The sequence below is a fragment of the Aythya ferina genome (genome assembly GCF_964211825.1).
Source record: "Aythya ferina genome assembly, chromosome: W".
Lineage (NCBI taxonomy): Eukaryota > Metazoa > Chordata > Aves > Anseriformes > Anatidae > Aythya > Aythya ferina.
The window spans coordinates 19271183-19289965 of NC_140313.1; the positions used below are offsets into that span (position 1 = coordinate 19271183).

Sequence of the window (18783 nt, forward strand, 5' to 3'; positions counted from 1 at the left end):
CCCCACACAATGATGTCATCAACATACTGCAGGTGTTCAGGAGCTTCCCCCTGTTCAAGTGCAGTCTGGATCAGTCCATGGCAAATGGTAGGGCTGTGTTTCCACCCCTGGGGCAGTTGATTTCATCGGTCATGAGTGGTGCTCCCCAGAGGTCGATGTTGGGGCCCATCATTAAGGCCCCCTTAATACTTTTATTGATGATTTGGACGAGGAAATTGAGCGCACCCTCAGTAAGTTTGCAGACAACACCAAGTTGGGGGGAAGTGTCGATCTCCCGGGGGATAGGAAGGCCCTGCAGAGGGACCTGCTCAGGTTGGACTGATGAGCAGAGGCCAATGGGATGAGGTTCAACGTGGCTAAGTGCCGAGTCCTGCACTTTGGCCACAAGAATCCCATTTAACGCTTCAGGATTGGGGCAGAGTGGCTGGAGAGCTGTGCAGAGGAAAAGGATCTGCGGGTGTTGGTTGATGCTTGCTTGAACATGAGCCAGCAGTGTGCCCAGGTGGCCAAGAAGGCCAACGGCATCCTGGCTTATATCAGGAATAGTGTAGCCAGCAGGACCAGGGAGGTGATCGTCCTCCTGTGAGAAATATCTCAATATATATTTTTTTTTTTTCAGACAGTTGGTTGATAGCAAGCTGAATATGAGCCAGCAGCGTGTCCTGGCAGCCAGGAGGGCCAACCGTATCCTGGGGTGCATCAAGCTCAGCATTTCTAGTCGGGCAAGGGAAGTGATTGTCCCGCTCTACTCTGCACTGGTGAGGCCTCACCTCGAGTACTGTGTGCAGTTCTGGGCACCAGAGTACAAAAAGGATGTGAAACTATTGGAGAGTGTCCAAAGAAGGGCTACTAAGAAGGTGAAGGGCCTAGAGAGGAAGATGTACGAGGAGCAGCTGAGGTCACTTGGCCTGTTCAGGCTGGAAAAGAGGAGGCTAGGGGGAGACCTCGTTGCGGTCTACAACTTCCTCGCAAGGGGGAGCGGAGGGGCAGGCTCCAATCTATTCTCTCTGGTGACCAGTGATAGGACCCAAGGGAATGGAGTCAAGCTGCAACAGGGGAGGTTCAGGCTGGATATCAGGAAGAGATTCTTCACTGAAAGGGTTGTCACGCACTGGAACAGGCTCCTCAGGGAAGTAGTCACGGCACCAAGCCTGTCGGAGTTTAAGAAGCATTTGGACTGTGCTCTTAGTCATATGGTCTGAATTTTTGGATAGACCTGTGTGGAGCCAGGAGTTGGACTCAATGATTCTTATGGGTCCCTTCCAACTCGGCATATTCTATGGTCATCTAGACCAACCCTCTGCCATGGACAGGGGCACCTTCCACTAGATCAGGTTGCTCAAAGCCCCATCCAACCTGGCCTTGAGCACCTCCAGGGATGGGGCATCTACTAATTCTCTGGGAAACCTGTTACAGTGCCTTGGCACCCTCAGAGTAAAGAATGTCTTCCTTATATCTAATCTAAACTTATCCTCTTTTACTTTAAAGCCTTGAGGCCCTCCTCTGGACTTGTTCTAATATGTCCATGTCCTTCTTGTGCTGGGGGCCCCAGAGCTGGATGCAGTGGTCCAGGTGGGGTCGCACAAGAGCAGAGTAGAGGGGGAGAATCACCTCCCTTGACCTGCTGGCCATGCTTCTTTTGATGCAGCCTAGGATACAGTTGGCTTTCTGGGCTGCAAGCACACATTGCTGGCTCATGTTGAGCTTCTCATCAACCAAGACCCTCAGGTCCTTTCATTGGGGCTGCTTTCAATCCATTTTCTGCCCAGCTTGTATTTGTGTTTAGGATTGCCCCAGCCCAGGTGCAGGATCTTGTACTTGGCCTTGTTGAACTTCATGAGGTTTGAACAGACCCACTTCTTAAGCCTGTCAAAGTCCTTCTATGATGGTATCCTTTCCTTTCAGTATGTCAACCGTACCACACAGCTTGGTGTCATTGGCAAACCTGCTTGAGGGTGCATTCAATCTCACTGTCCATATCACCAACAAAGATGTTAAACAGCGCCGGTCCCATTGCTGACCCCTGAGGAACACCGCTCGTTACTGATCTCCACCTGGACATTGACCTATTGACAGCAACTCTTTGAGTGAGAACATCCACCCAATTCCTTACCCACCAAGTGGTCCGTCCTTCAAATCCATGTCTCTCCAATTTAGAGACAATGATGTTGTGTGGGACAGCGTCACATGCTTTGCACAATCCAAGTAGATGATGGCAGTTGCTCTTCCCTTATCTGCCAATGCCGTAATCCCATCATAGAAGGCCACCAGATTTGTCAGGCATGATCTGCCCTTAGTGAAGCCATGTTGGCTGTCACAAATCACCTTTTTATTTTCCATGTGCTGTATCATAGTTTCCAGGAGGATCTGCTCCATGGTCTTGCTGGGCACAGAGGTGAGACTGACTGGCCTGTAGTTCCCCAGGTCTTCCTTTTTTCCCTTTTTAAAAATGGGGGTTGTTTCTCCTCTTCCAGTCAGTGGGAAGAGACAATAGAGAGCTGAAACAGTATAGAGAAAATTGCAAAACCTTTAGAAGTTACGAAGCCTTTTCCTGACACAGGCAGTGTGACTGATTTGTAGTGCAAAGATTGAACCTCCCAAAAGGAAGAAGCTGAAGAGCTGATGCAATGTAACTTGCGTACATCTTAATTTTCATGTTTACTTCAAAATAGAAGACCCTGATCTCAACTCCAAGATTGTATTGGAGAGGACCATGGTGGAGCGGGCTGTTCCCCCTTCAGCCTATAGAGTACCACAGTGGAGTAGATATCCACTCTGTAGCCTGTGAAGGAGCCCACGGTGGAGCAGGTGCTCCGGCAGGAACTGCTGTGCATGGGGGACCCATATTGGAGCAGTCTGTTCCTGAAGGACTGCACCCCATGGCACAGACCCATATTGGAGCAGTTCTTGAAGAACTGCAGTCTTTGGGAAGCCCATGTAGGATAAGTTTGTGAAGGACCATGTCCTGCGGGAAGGACCCCATGCTGGAGCAGGAGAAAAGACTAACCATGAAGGAGCAGCACATGACTAAGTGTTATGGACTGACCACAATCCCCATTCCCCTGTGCTGCTCAGGGAGGTGGAAGAAGAGGGTGGATGGGGGAGGAAGGTGTTTTTAGTTTGTTTTTAGTTCTCACGGCTCTAAGTCTGTTATCAATTACATCTCCTTTATGCTGAGTCTGTTTTGCTTGTGACAGTTGGTGAGTGATCTCCCTGTCCTTATCTCAACCCATGAGCTATTTTTATCATCTTTCCTCCCTCTTTTCTTTTGAGGAGTAGGAGTGAGAGAGCAGTCTGGTGGTGCTGAGCTACCTACAGCTGCGAAACCACCACACAGATATGTATGCATTGTGAAGAGTGGCATTCTTCAGAATTGAAATGTTAGAATGTATAAAAAATAAACACAAAAGCCTGGGAGGGATGTTATTATGTGGTGGTATGTGCTTATCTGTGGTTTGTGAGATGGTCTGCTGTGGGGAGTTTTTGTTTGCTTGTTTTTGTAGAAACTTCCAGATCAACTGCTATACTGTTTAACCTTGAGAATGTTTTGAACCAAAATTCCAAACAAGGAAGAAGTGATTATAAAATAATTTATAGCTTAACCATCTATCAGTTTAGGTGACTGACTGTGTTTTTTAATTTATTTTACTTTAAGTTTAACTTTCAATTCGGGTGACTGTTGCCTTTTTAAAAATAAAAATATGTTTAAAGCTGTCTTATTTTCATCAGCTACATAAAAGCTTTGGGCTGAATTTCTTTTTTGGTTGTTGTTGGGAGATGATAGCAACAAATCTGTATCATTATAACAATGTAAAATTATTTTTTCCTCTATTTTTTTTTTATTCACAGGTGTCAGCTGTGATGCATGTTTAAAAGGAAATTTTCGAGGTCGCAGATACAAGTGTTTAATTTGCTATGATTACGATTTGTGTGCAACTTGTTATGAAAGTGGTGCAACAACAACGAGGCATACAACTGACCATCCCATGCAGTGCATACTAACAAGGGTAGATTTTGGTAAGTAACAGTTAATATTGGAACTGTTTGCCATAGTTATAAACATGTATATTTGTTTCATTGCTTAGGAACATTTTATTTTTTTTTCCCCAAATAACATGCTAAAAATTATAGTAAGTTTCTATCTCTTTAAGTTAAAAGCTTGCTTTCTCTTTGGTTCTAGTACGTGAAATCTGGTTTATTCTTTTGGGTTAGGTGTTTTGGCAGACATCAAATTATTGGACTGTTACATTTATCTTATAAAATGATTACTTCTAAATTAACTTCAAATTCAAAAGGTTTAACATCTACATGCACACCCCCCCCAGTATGCTGTACCAGAAAGTGCCATGGTGGAGAGAAATAGTGGTGAGAGTTTAGAGAATATGTTCTTTTCTGGTTGTATCTGGGGACGTAGCAGGGGTTGTAGGCTGTACTGAATGTGGAAGAATAGTGGCAAGGGCTAGCAAGTAGTCCTCTTAATTGCTGTTGTATCCCCTATAACACCAACACTGTAATTCGGGAGATACTTCCATAGCATATGTTTGTGTTAAGATGCTGTTGACATTGGACGCTTATTTCTTGTTATACCTGTTTTAAGCCTCCACAAGACTACTGTTTTAACAAAAACTGTTTTTAGTGATTCGAATCATATTATTCAAGTTTTCAGCTCTTTTAGTCTTATTTTCTTTTTCACTTAAAAAAAAAAAAGGTTTAAAAAGAAAAGTACTGGATGTATACATTATGCTACTTGCTTTAAGGATTTAAAGCTCAGAACAGCTGAATATACCGATATACGGCTACTTTCTTAGAACTCCCTTTGAGCAGAGAAGTCTCTCATTCATGTGTAATTCTCAAGTCACTGCTTGCTCTAAGCCTGTGTTGTAATGACTTGGAAATCTATGCTCTGAGAATTCACAGTTTGGAAAGAAATTTTTGAATGATACGCAAATATACTTTTGAAAATATTTCTAGATATTTCTTCTTAGGCTTCACTTTCTTTATTTTTACTTATTCATGAGATAAAATTGTGTGTGTACCAGTATATATTAATTCAATGTTTTGTTCACTATTTGAGGTGCATGGCTTAAACTTGACCCCTGGTGACAGTTATTCTTGTATATTGCATATGGGGTTAAATGGCAACATCGTAAATGTTATGTATGTGTTCCATAGGAAAAAGAGGATTGATGCATGCATGCTGTGGAGCCACAAGTTAACATTAAATGCTAAAACTTTGAAAGTAATACAATGGGAAAACTTACTGAAAGTCATTTAACTTCTTAAGTTGTTCCAACCAATCTTGCGAACAATCTGTGCATCTAAAAAACATCTTAGAATCATAGTATCATTTAGGTTGAAAAAGACCCTTAAGATCATCAAGTCCAGAACTAAGTCATGTCCAGAAGTGCTACATCCATACGTCTCTTAAAGATTCCACTGCTTGTCTGGGCAGCCTGTTCCAGTGCTTGACCACGCTCTCCACGAACAAATTCTTCCTAATATTCAATCTAAACCTCCCCTGGCGGAACTTGAGGCCGTTGTCTCGCATTCTATTACTTTTCACCTGAGAAAATAGACACCCTCCTCTCTACAACCTCCTTTCAGGTAGTTGTAGAAAGCGATGAGGTCTCCCTTCAGCCTCCTCTTCTCCAGAATAAACAACCCCAGTTCCCTCAGATGCTCCTTGTGTCTTGTTTTCTAGTTCCTTCACCAGGTTAGTTGCTCTTCTCTGAATGCATTCCAGCAACTCAATATCCTTCTTCTAGTGAGGGGCCCGAAGCTGAACGTAGTACTTAAGGTATGGTCTTACCAGGGCTGAGTATAGGGAGACAATTGCTTCCTTAGTCCTACTGACTGTGAGAAAAATCTCAATATTCTTTTCAGACAGGGTCTTCTGTGAAGCTATTTTATTCGCAATTGCAATGGTGGGAGTCCTGCAAGCAGGAGCGCACAGTAAAAGTATATCACAGCCTTATATTCCCTATTACCTGATGCTTGATTCCTCCCGTTTCCTCATCGGCTGTGTACTACAAGTTCACAAACTACTCGATGCTTCTTGCTATACCATATATGCACAATTTTATTTGTCCAACCATTAATTTCTCCTTTTCCTTTTTTTTTCCCTTCTTCTCTCTTGACTAGAGTGTCCGTGATTTTTGTTTTTACTGATTTTGCACTGCTCGTCCTGTTTTTCTTAGCTATCCTCCTTATTCTGGGACAGTGGGACCTTCCCCTTAGCTTCTTAACATACTCCCCACTGCTATGCAACTGTCATGCCTGCACAATCACTTTTGAATATGCAAGGTTAGTGGAATTTTCCACTGCAAAAACACATTCTACTGAAAAAAAAAAAAAAACACAAAAACCCACACAACCAAAACCACCATTGTTTCTCACAATTCCCCCCTCTTATTTTCTTACTCCTGTTGTCATTTTTGCACCACTTCACATCCCCCACTCTTGAGTTTTTCCAATATTAGGGCACAATATTTTTCTTTGGATGTCATGGGGGATGACAGACACACAATGCCATTACTATTATAATACCAACAAATAATTGTTTGAGCCAATTCCATTCAGGTATCCATGAAGTTAGTTTCTCCCAAATGTCTCTAAATACCCAGGAAGTGTCATCTTTGATGTAGCAATTAGATTTTGTGTGTGTGTGAACTGTAAGGACCAGGTCCCACAATGTTGGTGAGCATTTTCATAAGAACCTTGCTGTAAAGAAATAGAGGAAATAAAAGGTGTATAGTTCCTATTTCTATTTTTCTCAAGGGAAACTTATTGTGACCTTAAGTGTGACAGGATTTCTCATAATAATTATATAACTTGTATAAATAGGGAAGTAGTGGTAATAAGAGAACACATCTGGAAACTGGCATCTCAACTGTGAGATTTGGAGCCTGACTGGCTTAAGGATTTTTAATTTCCTGGATTTCATTCAAAGTAATATGGTGATCCCTTAATATTAATGGTTGTTAAGAGTGTGGCTTCCTCTTCCAGTCCAAGACTCCTATCTGCCCAGCCTGGGAACCCAGGATCTCTACCCGAGCTGAGGGACATGGCTGCCGCTTCTGTGTTTGTAGGTTCAACCAGTAGCAAAGCTGAGCACGTATCCCAGAGACACACAGACACACACAGAACACAGACACAGCCAGTCACACAGATTGCCACAGACAAGGCACTGCCTTCAACAGCACCTACATATAGGATTCACATAAAACAAATATAGACAGCCGAGTCCCCTTTCTCCTATTCAGATGGTAGTGAAGAGGAGAAAGTGTCAGCCTGATTTACTGACTAGGGAAGTTTGCTACCTGCCATGGGCTTGGATCTGGGATGTTGTGGAGTCACTGCCGAAGCTGGTCCGGCCCTCTGACTACTGCCCCCTGCTCTTACTCCACGTGGGTGCAAATGATACTGCAAGGGGAAACCTGGACAGTATCAAAAGGGACTACAGAACTCTGGGGGAAGTAGTCAAGGGCATGGGGGCCTAGGTGGTGGTCTCCTCAATCCTGATGGTGAGTGGAAAAGATGTGAGAAGAGGAGCACTGATAAGACAGGTCAATAATTGGCTGTGGAGCTGGTGTCAGTGACAGGGTTCTGGGTTCTAAGACCATGGGACCCTGTCTGACAATCATCTGCTTTGGATAGATGGATTGCACCTCTCTAAGCGGGGCATCCTATTTGCCATATGGATGCAGGGCATCTATTTTTGCCAATAGGATCGCTGACCTCATAAGGAGGGCTTTAAACTAGGAGTGACGGGGGAAGGAGAGGGTAACAAGCAATACACTGAAAGAGTGACTGACAGGGTTGCTGAGAAAAGGGCATTGGGTGATGTGACAGGGAGGGATCACAAAATCAATTAAATGGGAATTAAGCAGGGTCACCTCCAGCGCTTGCAGGTTAACAAGGTAATGCCTACCAGGCAACATTATAGCAAAATCCCCCAAATGCTTTCTAGGAACCCAACATGCTGGGGTGCCCCTCCAAAGTGTCTGGACACTAACGCATGCAGTATGGGGAATAAACAAGATGAGTTAGAGACGTGTGTATGGTTGCAGGGCTGCGATCTTATTGGGATCGTGGAGATTTGGTGGAATGGCTTCCATGACTGGAGTATTGCAATATAAGGATGCAGGCGCTTTAGGAAGGACAGGCTGTTGAGAGGAGGAGGGGGTGTCGCCCTCTATGCCAATGACCAGCTGGAGTGCACAGAGCTCTGCCTGGGGATGGATGATGAGCCAAGTGAGAGTTTATGGGTAAAGATTAAAAGAGAGGACAGGTAAGGGTGACATTGTAGTGGGTGTCTGCTATAGACCACCTGACCAGGAAGAGCAAGCGGATGAGGCCCTCCACAGACAAATAGAAGCAGCTTCACATTCACAGGCCCTGGTCCTCACGGGGGACTTCAACAACCCCGATATCTGTTAGAGGGACAACGCAGCAGGGCATAAGCAATCCAGGAGGTTCCTGGAATGTGTTGATGATAACTTCCTCCTCCAAGTGATAGAGCAACCATCAAGGAGCGGGGCTCTGCTGGACCTCATTCTCACCACCAAAGAGGGTCTTGTTTGGAATACAAAGGTCAAGGGCAACCTTGGCTGCAGTGACCTTGAGATGGTGTAGTTCAGGATCCTGAGGGGAGGGAGCAGGGTAAAAAGCAAGCTCACAGCCCTGGACTTCAGGAGAGCAGACTGTGGCCTCTTCAAAGAGGTGCTTGGAAGAGTCCTGTGGGATAAGGCCCTGGAGGGAAGAGGGGCTCAAGAAAAATAGTTAATATTCAAGGGTCACCTCTTCCAAGCTGTGCATCTCAATAAAGAGGAAGTCAGGAAAAAATGCCGGGAGGCCTGTATGGATGAACAAGGGGCTCCTGGCAAAACTCAAACACAAAAGGGAGGCATGCAGAGAGTGGAAGCAAGGGCGGGTAACCTGGGAGGAATACAGAGACATTGTCCGAGCACCCAGGAATGAAGTTAGAACAGCTAAAGTCCAAATGGAATTGAATCTGGCCAGGGATGTCAAGGACAACAGGAAGGGCTTCTACAAGTACAGGTTGGAAAGTAGGAGAAATTTCTTCTTAGAAAGAGTGGTTAGGCATTGAAACGGGTTGCCCAGGGAGGTGGTGGAGTCACCGTCCCTTGGGAGCGTTTAAGGAAAGTGTAGATGTGGTACTTAGGGACATATGGTTTAATGGGTAATTTTGGTGGTAGGGGGACGGTTGGACCAGATGATCTTGGAGGCCTTTTCCAACCTTAATGATTCTATGATTTTAGTAAGAATTTAGAATGATTTTTTAAATTTTCATGATGGGTTTGGCTCATGTTAATTGCTAAGTTAGCAGCTTAAGGGAAGCTGCTGCTTCAGTATTTGAGAAGTGCTAAAGTATTGAAACTGGTACGTAACATCTCACTCATTTTGCTTCACTAAAACAAATTATTATTGTTAAACACCAGTTCAGCTACAGCACCAATATCAACATATGGAGTACTGGTGTCACTGAGTCATTTTAAATTACAATATTTAACCTAGATTTGTTGTAAGGCTGAGAGCACAGTGCATCTTCAAGGTATCCCTTCAAGGAAGAACTTGTATGTCTACCAGGCAAGTGGACCACTATGGAGAAGGGAATCCAGTACCTGAGGGAATTAGCTGTACGGAAGGTGATTTATAGGGACCTAGACAACGAAACAAATATCCACAGATCCAGATGAAGTCAAGTGTACACGACCCATGTGGCGGAAGTTTGTATGGAGTGCACCATCATCATATGCCAGCTCATTGGCAATATCGGCCTGGAAAGAACATGAGGAACCCACAGTGGATGAATTGACTAAACAACTCCAGCAGTACGAAGAAAGTCTCTCCTCTTCCCTACAGGCCTGTGTCTCAGCTGTGGAGAAACTTTCTGAAGAGTTCTACCAACTTAAAGAGAATTTATTTTCCTCCCCACCTGTACAAACCAGTGTCTCACCTATCAGGCGTAAGCGTCCATCCGTGCAAGGAAGACGATACAGTGGGTACACACCCCGTGGTACCCTGTGTTTTTACCTACGTGACCATGGAAAGGACATAGGAAAATGGGATGGAAAATCTACCTCGACCCTAGAGGCACGGGTATGTGAGTTGCAAGGAAAAACAATCGGGAAAAAGGGGTTCTTTGAGAAGCTTGCTGCTCCAACTTCCAGCAGGCAGTCCTCCAGATGCAGAAATGAAGATTCTGACCAGGATTAGAGGGGCCCAGCCTCCAGCCAGGGGGAGGAAAGGGACAATCGAGTTTATTGGACCACGTGGATTCGATGGCCTGGCACGTCAGGCGCACAAAAGTATAAGGCTTTAGTAGACACTGGTGCCAGAACCTGTCTGTATTTATGGGGTGACGGGGGGATCCCAGCAGTTAATTGTATTGGAGGCTGAAGTGAGTTTAACTGGGAATGAGTGGCAAAAGCACTGTATTATGACTGGCCCAGATACTCCATGCATCCTTGGCATAGACTGCCTCAGGAGAGGATATTTCAAGGACGCAAAAGGGTTCCGGTGGGCTTTTGGCATAGCTGCCTTAGAGACAGAGGACATTAAACAGTTGTCTACCTTGCCTGGTATCTCGGAGGACCCTTCTGTTGTGGGGTTGCTGAGGGTCAAAGAACAGTAGGTGCCAATCGCTACCACAACTGTGCACAACTGTGCACTGGTGGCAAGACTCCCCCAATTCCCATCCATAAGCTAATTCGTCAACTGGAGAGCCAAGGAGTGATCAGCAAGACTCATTCACCTTTCAGTAGTCCCCTGTGGCCAGTGCGAAATTCTAACGGCGAGTGGAGGCTAACAGTGGACTATCGTGGCCTGAACGAAGTCACGCCACCACTGAGTGATACAGTGCCAGGCATGCTAGAACTCCAGTACAAACTGGAGTCAAAAGCAGCCAAGTGGTACACCACAGTCAGTATCACTAATGCATTTTTCTCCATCCCTCTAGCAGGAGAGTGCAGGCTACAGTTTGCTTTTTCTTGGAGGGGTGTCCAATACACCTGGAATTGGCTGTCCTGGGGGGGAAACACAGCCCTACCATTTGCCATGGACTGATCCAGTCTGCGCTGGAACAGGGGTGTAATAAATGACTGAGTCCCAAATAGGGTTACAATCAAAGTTTACAATTTATTAAACGAATAGAGGTAAGCAAACAGTGCTGGGTGCGCCGGGAGTCTCTGCTCCACTAAGACGCACACCAATTATATCAGGCGGCTGGTTTTTATGCTCCTAGGCTAATACATATTCATCACCACTTTTGGAAAAGGCAGGGTTAGTATAATTAGTTTCCCGAGACCCGAACCATCCCACGGATGCATGCGTATCAGTCTCTGGTGGGCCCTCTGGGGGTCGCTCGTAGAGGCTCGTAGTCTTCCTCCCAGGCTTTGTCCTTTGGTTGTTCTTCAGCTTCCCCCCTCTCCTTATTTAGTAGTCTCTGGGCCAGATGTCAGAAAGTTGTGTCTCGTGCAATAGTCAACAGTTATCTCAAAAAACTCCCCCCTATTCTCTTATCTCCCAGACCCGAGTCTCAAGGTTTACCCTTCAAACCCTCTATCGACATGAACTGCTAGACCATTCTTTTGCAAGATGCAAGAGCTATATACACTAACCACTCTGTTTCTCTTGGACTTGTGGTTATTTATACAAGGGTATGTAAGACAGAAGGTCACATTTCATTATGAGGCCCTAGCGCTGTTCCATATTGACACGAATCAAATGAACATATTTCACAGGGGGAAGCTCCTGAACACCTGCAGTACATTAATGACATCATCGTATGAGGTGGGTGACACAGCAGCTGATGTTTTTGAGAAAGGGAAGAAAACAGTCCAAATCCTTCTGAAGGCCGGTTTTGCCATAAAACAAAATAAAGTCAAAGGACCTGCACGAGAGATCCAGTTTTTAGGAATATAATGGCAAGATGGACGTCGTCAAATACCAATGGATGTGATCAACAAAATAACAGCTATGTCTCCACCAAATAACAAAAAAGAAATGCAAACTTTCCTAGGTGTCGTGGGGTTTTGGAGAATGCACATTCCAAATTACAGTCTGATTGTAAGCCCGCTCTATCAGGTAAGAACAATGATTTCAAATGGGGCCCTGAGCAATGACAAGCCTTTGAACGTATTAAATGGGAGATGGTTCATGCAGTAGCCCTTGGGCCAGTCCAAGCAGGACAATATGTAAAGAATGTGCTCTACTGCGCAGCCAGGGAGAATGGCCCCACCTGGAGCCTCTGGCAGAAAGAGCCTAGGGAAACTCGAGTTCTACCCTTCGGGTTTTGGAGTCAAGGGTACAGAGGATCTGAGGCCTGCTACAGTCCAAACGAAAAAGAGATATTGACAATGTATGAGGGAGTTTGATCTGCTTCGGAGTTGGTCAGTAGTGAAGCGCAGCTCCTCCTGGCACCCCGACTGCTGGTACTGGGCTGGATGTTCAAAGGAAGGGTCCCCCTTTACACATCATGCAACTGATGCTACGTGGAGTAAGTGGGTTGCACTGATTACTCAGCGGGCTCGAATAGGAAACCCCAGTCGCCCAGTGTAGTGAGTTTATGTGGCAAGGTTTTGGTAGCAGGGGGCCATAGGGGTGGTTTCTGTGAGAAGGATCTAGAAGCTGCCCCATGTTTGGGAAGGGCCCCACTGCTGACCAGAGCCGAGCCAAGAAGCGATGTTGTTTGCACCTCTGTGAGAGCATATTTAAGACAGGGAAAAAAAAAACGCTGCGCCACACAGCAGCTGGGAGAGTGAGAGGAGTGAGGAACAGCCTTGCAGGCGCCAAGGTCAGTGAAGAAGGAGGGGGAGAGGTGCTCCAGGCGCCAGAGCAGAAGTCCCCTACGGCCTGTGGTGAGGACCATGGTGAAGCAGGCTGTCCCCAATGGAGTACCATGGTGGAGCAGGGTTCCACGCTGCAGCCTGTGGAGGAGACCACGGTGGAGCAGGTGGCCCTGCACCAACGGAGGCTGCCACCTTTGGAAGATCCCTGCCAGAGCAGATTCCGGGCCGGACCTGTAGCCCGTGGAGAGGAGACCACGCAGGAGCAGGTGACCTGGCAGGAGCTGCTGCCCGTGGGGGAGCCAGGTTGGAGCAGTTTTCTCCTGAGGGATGGACCCCGTGGTACAGACCCATATCTGGAGCAGTTCTGGAGGAGCTGCTGCCTGTGGGAAGCCCACATCGGATCAGTTCATCAAGGACTGCATCCCGTGGGAGGGACCCCACAGCACAGGGGACGAGGGTGACCGAGAAGGAGCAACGGAGAAGAAGCGCTGTAGACTGACCATAACCCCCATTCTCCCGTTCCCCTGCGCCGCTCGGGGGGGAGGAGGTGGAAGAGGGTGGATGGGGGGGGGAAGGTGCTTTTGGTTTCATTCCTTTGTTTCTCACTTCTCTAGCTTGTTAGTAATAAGCAATAAATCTTACTGTCTCCCTATGCAGAGTCTGTTTTGCCCGTCACAATAATTACTGCGTGATCACCCTGTCCTTATCTCAACCTTTGAGCTCTTTTCATCATATTTTCTCCCCATTCCTCTTTGAGGAGGGGGAATGAGAGAGCAGCTGTGGTGGAGCTTGGCTGCCCTCTCAAGTGGAACTACGACACCCAGGAATCTTGGAAGTGATTATGGACTGGCCAGAAGGCAAATATTATGGGATATCACCAGAGGAGGAGGTGGTCCGTGCTGAAGAAGCCCCACTGCACAACAAGCTACCAGAAAATGAGAAGCAATATGCCCTGTTCACTGATGGGTCCTGTCCTATTGTGGGGAAGCATCAGAGATGGAAGGTATGGAGTCCTACACGACGAGTTGCAGAAGCTGCTGAGGGAGAAGGTGAATCGAGTCAGTTTGCAGAAGTGAAAGCCATTCAGCTGGCTTTAGATATTGCTGAACGAGAAGAGTGGCCAATTCTCTATCTCTACACTGATTCATGGATGGTAGCAAATGCCCTGTGGGGGCGATTACAGCAATGGAAGCAGAGCAACTGGCAGCACAGAGGCAAACCCATCTGGGATGCTGCACTGTGGTAAGATTTTGCTTCCCGGGTAGAGAACCTGGTAGTAAAAGTACACCGTGTAGATGCTCATGTGACCAAGAATGGGGCCACTGAAGAACATTGAAACAACCAGCAGGTGGATCAGGCTGCTAAGATTGAAGTGGCTCAGGTGGACCTGGACTGGCAACATAAGGGTGAATTATTTATAGCTCGATGGGCCTATGACACCTCGGGCCATCAAGGCAGAGATGCAGCATACAGATGGGCTCGTGATCGAAGGGTGGACCTGACCATGGACACTATTGCACAGGTAAATCATGATTGTGAAACATGTGCTGCAATCAAGCAAGCCAAGCGGTTAAAGCCTCTTTGGTATGGAGGATGATGGCTGAAATATAAATATGGGGAGGCCTGGCAGATTGATTACATCACACTCCCTCAAACCCACAAAGGCAAGCGCCACATACTTATGATGGTGGAAGCAACCACCGGGTGGCTGGAAAGCTATCCTATGCCCCATGCCATTGCCTGGAACACTGCACTGGTCCTTCAAAAGCAAGTCCTATGGCGACATGGCACCCCAGAAAGAATAGAGTCAGACAGTGGGACTCATTTCCAAAAGAATCTCATGGACACTTGGCCAAAGAGCACGAAAATGATTCGGTATATCACATCCCCTATCATGCACCAGCCTCAGGGAGAGTTGAGCGATACAATGGATTGTTAAAGACCACACTGAAGGCTGCGACATTCAAAAATTGGGATACAGATTTGGCAAAGGCCACCTGGTTAGTCAATATTAGGGGATCTGCCAACTGAGCTGGACCTGCCCAATCAAACCTGTTACGTACTGTAGAAGGGGATAAAGTTCCTCTAGTGCATGTAGGGAACATGCTGGGGAAGACAGTCTGGGCTACTCCTGCCTCAGGAAAAGGCAAACCCATTTGTGGGATTGCTTTTGCTGAGGGACCTGGATGCACTTGCTTGGTAATGCAAAAGAATGGGGTGTCCGGTGTGTACCTCAAGGGGATCTAATACTGGGTGAGAATAGCCCATGAGTTGAATTGCTTTATGTTAATTATTATATAATACTCTATGTCATCACTACCATGATTGCTATATGTCACTGCCTTATTAATGGTACCACTGTAACAGCCACACAGATAATAATGAATGAATTTTGATAGAAATGGACAAGCACAGAGATGTGATGGAATGAGAACGGGCTTGTAGCATCTCACACCGCGATCTCTTTATCAATCAATTAATCTCCGCGTTTTACCGCGATTCCTTTGTTCCCGCGTCTCACCGCGATCATCTGTGTCCAGGTCGGTATAGCCAGCTGCTGGCAACAATATTTCTCTAAATTCCTCAATTGGGCGATGTGGGAACACTGTCATGGGAATTTCTCATAGTCGTCCTGGTAGCTTGGTTTGCTCAGCTGCAGCAAGTCATGGCCTCCTTGCTGTTTCAAAAATCCCTCCACAATTCCCCCTTTTTCTTTTTGAGCAAACCAAGCCCGATGTAACAGTTTTGCAAGTAACCCTTTAACCACAGTTATTACAATACAACACGCAATGATGATTAACACCACAACAAACAGAATCCTTAATCCCTCTTTGACTAATCCCAGTAACCTTCTATGCATCGTTTCAAACAAATCAGTGAGCCATTGATAGAAAGGATTGATATCATATAGAATCTTTCTCATGTGCTCTTTCAGGAAGGTAATGGATTTGTGAATTGACTCATTATGATCAAAAGGGTTTAAACAGCATATTCCCTCAAAGTCCTCACACCCATGCCCTTGAGCCAAGAGCAAGAAGTCAGTAGCAGCTCAACCCTGTAAGAGCGCATATCGCAGACTATTTTGATCTGGTAACATCTCCTCAAGTATCTCTGTCGTGGCATGGGCTTGCTTCTCAGCCCAGCATACCAATGTTTCTAAGTTGTTAAGTGCGGCCACAGATGCCACTCCTGGCACTAAAATTGCCAATGCCGCTCTAGCTGCAACATCAAGCAATTCAACATTATCATTGCAATCTGGTGCGAGCAATGCCCATTTATGTCTAGTGATCTCATGCAACTGCGACAAGCTAGGAGCACATATAGTAAGTTTACCTAAGTAACATGGACCTCCGATAGCATTTGCAGGGATACCTTGCCAGGCCCTATCCCCGCAAATCAGAAAAACATCAGGAGGTAAGGCCATTGCTGTACGATTGTTCCAAATGCTATAGTTGTTACCCCTTGTCTCCATGCCATAAGCCCCTACACCCTGCCTAGCAGTGTCATTGTAACCACAGGTGTTATTTGTATTTCTGTACCCGTAAGGCCCTTTCCAAGTTCCTGTAGCAGGATCTCGGTAATTCATTCTTATTTGTGGTAACACAATTGGTGCTGCTATATGTTCAAAGGAAGGGTCCCCCTTTACACATCATGCAACTGATGCTACGTGGAGTAAGTGGGTTGCACTGATTACTCAGCGGGCTCGAATAGGAAACCCCAGTCGCCCAGGAATCTTGGAAGTGATTATGGACTGGCCAGAAGGCAAATATTATGGGATATCACCAGAGGAGGAGGTGGTCCGTGCTGAAGAAGCCCCACTGCACAACAAGCTACCAGAAAATGAGAAGCAATATGCCCTGTTCACTGATGGGTCCTGTCCTATTGTGGGGAAGCATCAGAGATGGAATGCTTCTGTATGGAGTCCTACACGACGAGTTGCAGAAGCTGCTGAGGGAGAAGGTGAATCGAGTCAGTTTGCAGAAGTGAAAGCCATTCAGCTGGCTTTAGATATTGCTGAACGAGAAGAGTGGCCAATTCTCTATCTCTACACTGATTCATGGATGGTAGCAAATGCCCTGTGGGGGCGATTACAGCAATGGAAGCAGAGCAACTGGCAGCACAGAGGCAAACCCATCTGGGATGCTGCACTGTGGTAAGATTTTGCTTCCCGGGTAGAGAACCTGGTAGTAAAAGTACACCGTGTAGATGCTCATGTGACCAAGAATGGGGCCACTGAAGATCATGATATGAATGGTATCACAGTAAGAGTTATGCAGATAATGATGAATGAATTTTGATAGAATTGGACGTGCACAGCTTTGTGATGGAACCAGAACGGGTTTCAGTGGGTGATGATCCAATATCACACACCATGTCAACAAAGATTGGTGTGACAGTTGGAGCCCAAAGTTAGTCATGGTCTGAACAAACTCAGTAGACATTTTATATATACATATACTAGGGAAAATGTTTGCCTGCTGCTGAATGTGGCAGGTGCTATGGTGCCAAAGGATACAGAAACAGCAGAGATGCTGAATGCCTTTTTTGCTTCAGTCTTTACTGCTAAGACTAGTCCTCAGGAATCTCAGACCCTGGCGACAAGTGAAGAAGTCTGGAGAAAGCACGTCTTTCCCTTGGTCGAAGAGGATCGGGTCAAAGATCATCTAAGCAAACTTGACGTTCATAAATCCATGTGCCCCAATGGAATGTACCCACGGGTGCTGAGGGAGCTGGCCAATGTTATTGCTAGGCCACTCTCCATGATCTTTTAAAGGTCCTGGAGAACAGGAGAGGTGCCTGAGGACTGGAAGAAAGCTAATGTCACACCAGTCTTCAAAAAGGGCAAGAAGGAGGACCCAGGCAACTACAGGCCAGTCAGCTTCACCTCCATCCCTGGAAACGTGATGGAGCATCTCATCCTGGAGGTCATCTCCAAGCATGTGGAGTATAAGAAGGTGATCAGGAGCAGTCAGTAATGATTCACCAAGGGGAAATCTTGCTTAACCAATCCGATAGCCTTCTATGATGGGATGACTAGCTGGGTAGATGAGAGTAGAGGGGTGGATGTGGTCGACCTTGACTTCAGCAAGGTGTTTGACACTGTCTCCCATAACATTCTCATAGAAAAGCTCGGGAAGTGTGGCCTAGATGAGTGGACGGTGAGGTAGATTGTCAGTTGGCTGAATGGCAGATCTCAGAGGGTTGAGTTTAGTGGTTCAGGGTCTAGTTGGAGTCCTGTAACTAGTGTTGTCCCCCAGAGGTCCCCAGGCATTTCTTTACTGTGAGGGTGACTGAGCACTGGAACAGGTTGCCCAGAGAGGTTGTGGAGTCTCCTCCAGAGATATTCAAAACCTGCTTGGATGCCATCCTGTGCAATGTGCTCTATGTGATCCTGCTTGGCAGGAGGGTTGGACTAGATGATGTTCAGAGCCCTTCCAACCTGAACCATTCTGTGATTCTGTGATATGAAAAGTGGTGATTAATTGGGATGTATTGGAAAGTGTGGGACCGATGCATGACGTATATGGTATGGAATAAGGGGTGGATATTGTCCTGGTTTTGACTAGGATAAAGTTAATTTTCCTCCTAGTAGCTGATATGGTGCTGTGTTTTGGATTTAGGATGAGAATAACACACTGATGTTTTAATTGTTGCAGAGCAGTGCTTACACTAAGCCAATGGGCTTTTCAGCTTCTCGCTCTGTCCTGACAGCGAGGAGGCTGGACGTGCAGCAGGTACTGGGAGGGGACAGAACCAGGACATCTGACGCAAACTGGCCAAAGGAGTATTCCGTACCATATGACGTCATGCTGAGCAATTGATATGGGGTGGCTGGCTGGGGTGGGGGGACCGGTTGCTCAGGGATGGGATGGGCATCGGTCAGCGGGTAGTGAGCAATTGCATTGTGCATCTCATCACTTGTTTTGCACACATTGTTATGATTACTTTTATCATTATTATTATTATTTTC

At 46.2% G+C, this 18783-nt stretch overlaps 1 protein-coding gene and 1 long non-coding RNA gene across 5 annotated transcripts in view; both read left to right on the forward strand.

Annotated features, from left to right (window-relative positions):
• Positions 1–18783, forward strand: part of LOC311426441 — a 290718-nt gene that overhangs the window by 196841 nt on the left and 75094 nt on the right. The window lies entirely within an intron of this gene.
• LOC311426314 (E3 ubiquitin-protein ligase KCMF1-like) overlaps positions 1–18783 on the forward strand; it is a 127895-nt gene that overhangs the window by 59724 nt on the left and 49388 nt on the right. For all 4 annotated transcript variants that reach the window (XM_084502723.1, XM_084502724.1, XM_084502725.1 and 1 more), the window contains exon 2: positions 3850–4017. In XM_084502723.1, the coding sequence (XP_084358849.1) occupies positions 3850–4017 (168 nt within the window). The remainder of the gene's footprint in view (positions 1–3849; positions 4018–18783) is intronic.